The 8,542-nt window shown below is 41.5% G+C and overlaps 1 protein-coding gene across 1 annotated transcript in view; it reads left to right on the top strand.

The window, feature by feature from the left end:
- The first annotated feature begins 1,948 nt into the window (after positions 1–1,948).
- LOC101848661 (stabilin-2) overlaps positions 1,949–8,542 on the top strand; it is a 13,724-nt gene continuing 7,130 nt past the window's right edge. Inside the window, exons 1-6 of the mRNA XM_013082684.2 lie at positions 1,949–1,960; positions 2,790–2,832; positions 4,765–4,920; positions 6,242–6,423; positions 6,723–7,010; positions 7,721–7,798. Of these exons, the coding sequence (XP_012938138.1) occupies positions 1,949–1,960; positions 2,790–2,832; positions 4,765–4,920; positions 6,242–6,423; positions 6,723–7,010; positions 7,721–7,798 (759 nt within the window). The remainder of the gene's footprint in view (positions 1,961–2,789; positions 2,833–4,764; positions 4,921–6,241; positions 6,424–6,722; positions 7,011–7,720; positions 7,799–8,542) is intronic.

Below are 8,542 nucleotides of genomic sequence, written 5' to 3' on the forward strand. Positions count from 1 at the left end.
GCTGCTTTGTGCACTGGGGGACTGCAAAGAAACAACCTTTGACCTTTGGATCAAGGTCAACAAGCCACCACCAGACAGATCTAGATCCTACTGATCTAACTAGATCTAAATCTAGATCTAGTCAAGTTAATTAGTATGGTGGGTGAATCTAGATCTCTACCCAAACGCTGTTATTTATCATTTATGTCGACAGGTTTGTTGATCTAGAATCTATCTAGATATCTAGATCTAGATTCTAGATCTAGTTATAGTAGTAGGAGCCTATTTATGACACAGACTGTAGACTACACTATACGGTAGGTCTACTCTTCTTCAGTTAAAAAATTTGCAGTCTGTGTCTATGATATCTAGGCCTAGATCTAGATTTAGTTTAGATTTAGCTCTAGTAGTAGGCCTAGTATTCGTATTACGAAAGATTCTCTACTTCCAAGGTATTGCAATCCTTCTTTGGGATTTTGTCCCACGCCGTGGCGGGCCCGCTTTGCCGACGTCACAAGGTGACGTGAGGCTGGTTTCATCGCCGACTGCTTGGGGTGTGTGTGTGTTTCTTTGCAGTCCCCCAGTGCACAAAGCAGCGCTAGGGGACTGCAGTCCCCCAGTGGGTAGCGCCAGGGGACTGTACAGTCCCCTAACAACATCCTTTTCATTTTGGTAGACGTTAAGGGATTTGGGTACCTTGGGTTATTTTCTTTTTTTTTCACAGGGACACATTTTTTTTTTTAATGGATGCATAGGGTTACTAGGAAGTACATATATAATCCTTCACTTTCCATTTCGACATGCCATTTAGGTGAAGGGAAACAAGTTTGGAAATAAAGCTTTGGACAATACATGAAATTGAAAACATTGAATTTCTCGCTAGTATGAGGCAGCTAGTTCCCTGAGTGCTCTTTTTCAAAAGTTGAGGAGAACATCACAACTTTTCTCGGACTATTTTTTTACTACTTTTTTGGGAATGGTATTTTGGTCCATGGCCGACAGAGAAAGAGAGAGAGGGAGAGAGAGAGAGAGAGAGAGAGAGAGAGAGAGAGAGAGAGAGAGAGAGAGAGAGAGAGAGAAAGAGAGAGAGAGAGAGAGAGAGAGAGAGAGAGAGAGACCTGGGGGGGGGGGGGGAGAGAGACGACGACGACGGTCCTTGTAAAATTCAGTTAAGCCGTGTCTCTCCTCAGATAATCAAATAGTAACAAAATAAATTGTTTCATCCTCGATTTAGCATAACCATCAAAGCACTCTCAAAGAATTGACAAATAGCAGAAAAGCTAGATTCTTTTTTTGAGATTCTTTTTTTGAAGTGACATTCAGATTTGAACCTCACATTTATCACGGTTGCCACGACAGTTGACGACTGCTTGGATTTTTTGGATTGTCTTACATTTAGAGTTGTTGGTTTTGTTGTTGTTGTTGTTGTTGTTTGAGGGTTTTTTTCTCTAAGGGGTGGAGTGGGAATGTAGGGCGCCTCTGGTTGGTCAGACTCCTTCTTTCCCAATCAATCTGAGAGGTTTCTGTCTGTCCTGTCATTATGCTTTCTTCAAGAGCACAAAGAACAGTATTTTAGTTCTAAGCCGGCCAGACGGATTTTTAAAAAATCTGTTGTCTAAATAAAGCAGAGTCAGGTGATGTGATTGGAAAGGCACTATGTGTTGGGTCTACCTATTTTCTTCCCATGTGTTGTTTGCTTGTGTGTTTGTTCTATCTACCTTACCTTTTCTCCGTGAATTGTAACGGCTATTACCGTGTCAATGTATTTCTCTTAACTCAGACTCTAATGAGGGTACAATAGTCAATTCGTTCTATGTCATGTATACGTCATAGCTGTTTTGTGTTTTAGTTATCATCCATGTTACGTTTTCTGTCTACCTCTCTTTCCAACATGTTTCGAGCCAGAGTCTGATCTATTCAAACCTCAACAGTGTGGGCTTAGCTTTAAAAAAACTTGCTCCTATCCCACATGGCTATAAACGTAAATAATATGTACATACAAACAAACAAATAGACAAACAAACAAAACAAAACATAACAAGCAAACAAACAAACCGCCATTCTGTGTCAAAGTGCTCTTAGTTGTTGGTTTCTATTCGAACCGACTGTTAAAACTTGGGCAGTGAGTGGGGTAGCTTGATAGCGTTGACGGAGAGCTGGATTCTAAGTAAGTAGGCATTATAGCTTTCCTTGGTATTTTGCAAAGATGGAAAGAAGAAGAAGAAGAAGAAGAAGAAGAAGAAGAAGAAGAAGAAGAAGAAGAAGAAGAAGAAGAAGAAGAAGAAGAAGAAGAAGAAGAAGAAGAAGAAGAAGAAGAAGAAGAAGACGAAGAAGAGCAGATACAACAACAAAAACAACAACGACAGCAGCAGCAACAACAACAACAACAACAACAACAACCACAACAACAAGCAGAAGAACAAGAACAACAAGAAGAAGAAGAAGAAGAAGAGGAAGAGGAAGAGGAAGAGGAAGAGGAGGAGGAGGAGGAGGAGGAGGAGGAGGGGAGGAGGAGGAGGAGGAGGAGGAGGAGGAGGAGGAGGAGGAGGAGGAGGAGGAGGAGAAAGGAGACAATGATAATAATGGTGATGCAACTGATAGTCATAGAAATAGGAGTAAACTAATCATTTCCAGTCCTAAAAAGAAAAGTGTTTCTTTTGTTTTAATCTTTATAAGAAATAAAGAACAAAAACTTGATTATTATTCCACCAACATCTATTTGTTTTAGGCACGATAACAGTGCTGACGACAACGATAACCCTCCTGCATATAATTATTTAATATTCCCATCATTTATTGGTCATCTACAGACACCAGAGTGCTGTGGGGGCTTCTACGGAAAGCGGTGTAAGGGTAAGTCTCTACTCTAGCGTTTATGAGGTAGGATGGCAGGTTTGTCAAGTTTGGGATTCGATTCCTGGGTTAGCCGTCTCAAAGACTGTCCACTACCAGATGGCTCTCTGGGTAAACGTGTGTCCTCGGATATCTACGTGGAGTAATATGGACGAAAAGCTGATAAAACCGTTTGGTTTCCTACCTCAAATGGGAAGAGACAGGGTCCGTAATTCAGACATCAGTGAAAGATTTGTTACCATAGCAATCCAATAGGACACTAGGAAGTCTATATCTATGGAAAAGCGAAGAACCAAATGGTTTGGACACCTAGCTCATTTGCCTATCAACTAACCTGCCCTAAAAATTTACAACAAATAGGACGACCCAGAAAATGGTGAATTGAGGGGGTTAAGCTCACCATAAACGCGACACCACACTGTATGAGCGTCAGATAAAGTTTTTAATAAAGTAAAGTGAATACTTCAAATATGGGTTCTTTTAAAACCGGCATTGTTTCTATTCTTCATAGACGGAAAACAGAAGTCCTTTACAGTAGTAATGGGGTATAGTAAACATTGTTTTGATGGGTTCTTGGTCAGTATCTCCAAAGGAGAGGCGAACCATCTTGTAGTGCGCAATCTTTGGACAGATCAAATCGTATCCTCCAAAAAGATATTTTACATATTTTAAGAAAATAAGTGTAAGTGTTTGGACTCTTACTTCTAGGCTGGCGTGGGACTGTAGTAGACATCTCGAACAGACAAGTCCACCAGGAAAGTTATTGACGAGTTGAGTAAGCCTTCTTTCGGTACTGATACAGGTCTTGGAACAAACCTTTTAAGCATGGAGAACTTAAGATGATTTAGAACGCGGAGCACGAGGGATAAGGATAGGCATGTTGTGGACAGTAGAAGATAATTCATCATTCACAATAATGGATGTTCTTAAATTCCCACTTATCGATTTGCAGAAAACCAGTCTCGTAAAAAGCTATGTGAAAATATACACACTAAGACTGCTTGGATCAGCATGCACACTGTTAATACTGCTCACCCCAAAACTGACCCTAATAGTCCGCCAGGTGGTCTTGTTTTATTAATGTTATCATTTTTGTTTTGGAGAAATGCTGGTTGTTGAATTTCATCACCGAGGGCAAAACGTCAAGAATCATTTTCAAGGGAAGTCATCGATAATTTACGTCTGTGGAATGATTGTCCACTGATTACCGTGCTTGAAAATTGAACAGCCAAAGGAAGCAGAATAAATATACTGCAGAACTTTTGTCTAATCTGCCATAGTTAATTGGAAACGTTTGTTTTGTTGTCTTTTGTTGTTGTTGTTTTTGGGGGTTTTTTTGGAAGTGTTATTGTTCTTGCCGAAGCCCGCCTCATAAATGATCTAAATTATGTCGATAGAGGTGTAAAACGCCTATACATATTTTTTGTACTCTGAAGTTTTGGAGAAAAAAATGTCCATAAGTCGAAGAAATTAAATTCTGTCCAACGTAATACACATCTTGCACTTACACATCTGCGTGTTACTATTATGAGCAAATTTTAATAATCATCGTTTTCTAAACCATAGTCTTTGGCGTAATGACTAGAGTCCTCGTTGTTGCACGAAGAGAACTTATATTTCCTTGTTCAGAACGTTGTTATTGTTGATGCTGTTGTTGTTGTTGTTGTTGTGGTGATGGTGGTGGTATTGTTGTTGTTGTTGTTGTTGTTATTGCTATTGTTGCTGTTGCTGCTGCTGTTGTTTTATATAAACTGTCTACCTCTGTCAGCTGGAATATTTTATCTCAGGCAACCACGTTGGACTTGACAGTCAGGGCCGAAGAAGTCTGCCACCTAGGGAACCGAAATTGTGTTGAAGCGAGCGTGAAAAAATTTGATTATCAACTATCATGGTGCTGTCACCTCATGACATTGACATCTTCCTCGTCCCCAGAGTGTCCGGGAGGGGCGGAGACTCCATGTAACGGTCGTGGTCTTTGCGAGGACGGCCTGGCGGGGAACGGGACGTGCCTGTGTCACGAGCGTTTTGGCGGGGACGACTGTACCGAGTGCGCCAACTTCAGCATGGCTCCTCCACACTGTAACGTTTGTAAGTAGTGCTTGTCGGACTTTTCTTTTGCAATTTTTGCCACTTTTTACACAAGGCAGGACCACCTCTTACATGTACAAAAATAAGCCATCTAGCCTGCCAGCCTCCTGGACAGCCTAAATAACACCAAATATTCAGCCTATAAACGAAGAGGTAGATCACTCAAAAGATGGATTGAGAGAGTCAAGGAAACCCTGAGAAATTATCATAACCCAGTTGACAGAGCTGCAGAACTGGCCTATCATAGAAAACTGCATCTCCCCTCACGCATAACAGCAACAGAGGATAAAAAGGTGAAAGTAATTACGTAGGACCTGTAACAGCATACCAGCGGCGTTCGTGGTATAGCTGTGTAGTGTAAGTAGTTGTTTATGTCTGTTGCTGTTTTTTAATCAGAAGCTAAGGTAAGTGAAATTATGAGAAAGTATATATTTAGCACCCCTATCAACACTGCAGGATCAGTTACAACGTAAGGCTGGCGTCTGTGGTGTTCTTGTGTGTGTGTGTGTGTGTGTGTGTGTGTGTGTGTGTGTGTGTGTGTTTTTAGTAGAGTTTTACGGCGCTCGCAACTGCATAAGGTCATATGAGCGCCAAGGGTGGATGTCAACAGAGAAGTCCAAACGGGAAATCAGGCTTACTCTGCTCACCTCTCTTGCCTCAACAGCACAAAGTCTGCTTCGGCTATTAAGGCACCCCGGAAATAGCAGTTCACAAGGAGAGTGACACATACTAAAGTAGTAGAGAAAAAATTACGATAGTAAGGACGAGGAAAGAAAAAGCCGTGGTGTCGCTGGTTAGGCCCTTTGTAGCTGCACTAAGAAGAAGTTCGTTCGACTGACGTGTGGAGAGGGTTTGTTTTGTTTACTTCATTTTTGTAATCGAGCGTCTACATCTGTCTGCTATGGCATTATATCTCTCTCTCTCTCTCTCTCTCTCTCTCTGCCCAGGCTGGTCCTTACTGGGAGGGTCGGAGCAGCCTGCCTCCTAAATCACTTCACTTCCTGGCCGGAAAATTGATAATTGCGTTTCATGATAGGCTGGGCCGCAATCCAACTCTTATATGATCTAAATTGTGTTTAAGAAGCGAGTAAACACCTATATTTTAAAAAAAACCATACTTCTTATTACAGAATATTAGAAGACGAATAATATAGTGCGCTGCGTAATCTATATTAATTTTTATTACAGCTTTTATTTCACGCATGAGATATCAGCTTATTGTATTTCACCTGTGGGTTATAAGGATTTATTTCTCCTGAAGTGCAAAGCTAAAAAAAACTCCAGGTCAAAATTATCATAATTATGCTTTTATTCTCTGCAGCGTACAACAGCTGTGCCTACAAGAACGGTAACTGCAGCGAGAAGGCGGCGTGCAGTGAGACCAGCAGCGGCGTGAGTTGTCGGTGCTGGCTGGGCTATGTCGGTGACGGCTACCACTGCCAGTCCATCTGTGAAACCATGGACAACGGAGGCTGCCACCAACAGGCTACTTGTGTTTTCAACGTGAGTATATATGAAGCTTTAATGCTTTCGTTTATTTGTTTTGTATTGCTTCGGATTTATTTTTATTTTTTTTTGGGGGGGGGGTCAATGGCCCTAATCTTAGGTGTAAACGTAAATGCAATCGTAGATAATTTACGCCCCATCAACACTGTTTAGTTTTAGTTACTTAGGAAGCTGGCTGTTTCACAACAGTACGAGTTTCTGAAGTAAATTATAGCCTACCTTTTGTCTACATTGAGTTACACTGAAATATATTATGATATTGATATGTCTAAAATCCTATTTTTACCCACTTTCAGAACAAAACTCACTCAGTCCAGTGTACGTGCAAAGACGGTTTCCATGGAAACGGCACCCGGTGTGAAGAGACGATCAACCCATGCGCCATAGAACATGGCGGCTGCGACTACCAGCGCGCCACTTGCAACTACATTAGGCCAAAGGTCACGGACTTGGTTCAGGCCCCGCCCATATGCGAGTGCGCGGAAGCTTACAAGGGAAATGGGTCACTGTGCGTTCTTGACACTCTGGATGCCTTGACGCGTATCCCAGCCCTGGAATATTTTGTTCAATGGATGAGGTCCAAGGTAAGATCTTGGCAGTTGGTAAAAGTAACTATGGATGTCTACTTTTTCTGTTGTTGGTTTTGTTTTATTTGTTTATTTATTTTTTCCCCCGCTTTTGGGGGACTTTGTGTGTTTTCTCTCGATTTTAGAGGGAGGGGGGGGGGCAGATGTTCGAATACTTGGCCTGTCTTTAGTCAGATTGAGTCTTTTCCACCCTAACTTTGACTTCTAAGATAATGTTAGATCTGGTTGTTTGCGCATTGGAAAAAATATCCAGTTCACATACACTACTCGATACAGAAAAACTTAAAAATTGAAGAAATCGGCATTTTTCTGCCTCGTTTGACATTTCTTTTTTCTCAAAATGTTTTATGACTATTTAAAAACACATTCCTGTGTGAGCATCACTAAAAGAATGATCAAAGCAATAAAAATGCAAATTTTCAGTTTCCAAGGACTCAAGCTTTTGAAGTCAACATCAAACGTTGGTGACCATTTTCTCGCTTATTTTGCTCCTGACACCAGTCGACCCCCACCTCCATCAAAAGCAAATATCTTGACTTCTTTTCAAGATAGATGGGTGGGGGGGGGGTTGTCCTCTAAAGCAAGGCAAATGAACAAATGAATAGGCTTTAAGACGGTATCAATAACGCAATGTGCCCAAAAATTGAGGAGCGTCTGAGTCCACCGTGTCTTGACACTTTAAGTAGTCGATCACTTTCCATCCACAGCAGTCCACCACAGGCAGCTTGAACACGACCCTAGCGGACCGTGGTACCAACAATACTTTCTTTGCGCCCGCCAGTCGGGTAAGTTGTCGCCGTTCACGTTTACAAAAATTGTTTGTTCACGTTTACAAAAATTGTTTATTTATGGTAATTTTTTACGACCAATTGACTCTTCGTCTTTTGCGAAGCGGGTTGCTTTGATACTGCCTGTTAGAATAAAGCAAAGGATGATACTCAATAACAGACTTCCTTACTCGGAACTTGAACCATCGAGCCGATTCAATAAAACACAATTTAAACATTTTTATATACATGTTTTTTGTCTGTAAATCAAGCAAGACTCCTGCCCCCATACTTGTTTTTAAACAATGAGGATGATGATGATGAGGAGGAGGAGGAGGAGGAAGAAAAGGACGACGACGACGACGAGGAGGACGAGGAAGAGGAGGACAGGGAGGATTGGGAGGGGGACAACAATGATAACGACGATGCTGAATGCCTTGTGGTAGTGGTAATGGTAGAAAAGTGAGTCATCGTTACCGTCACCTTTCTTCTTATTGCTCTTGTTGTCATCAATAGCCGGGCATCCCCACCCACCCCCCCCCCCCCTCTCTTTTTTTGTTTTTTTTTTTTTTTTTTTTTTGGGGGGGGGGGCAAAAAGTATCAACTTCTAGATTTATTTGAGTAAACATGCATCGTGAAAACAAAATTTGGTCATATAATAGGCCTACTGCCTAGGGCCGGGAGGCTAGCGACAAATTGCGGCCCTTTCTCAAATAAGAGGAGGAGGAAGAAAAAGAAAAAATGATCAGAAACAGAAAATAC

This window comes from Aplysia californica, unplaced genomic scaffold, assembly GCF_000002075.1.
Source record: "Aplysia californica isolate F4 #8 unplaced genomic scaffold, AplCal3.0 scaffold00188, whole genome shotgun sequence".
In the NCBI taxonomy this organism is placed as follows: Eukaryota; Metazoa; Mollusca; class Gastropoda; order Aplysiida; family Aplysiidae; genus Aplysia; species Aplysia californica.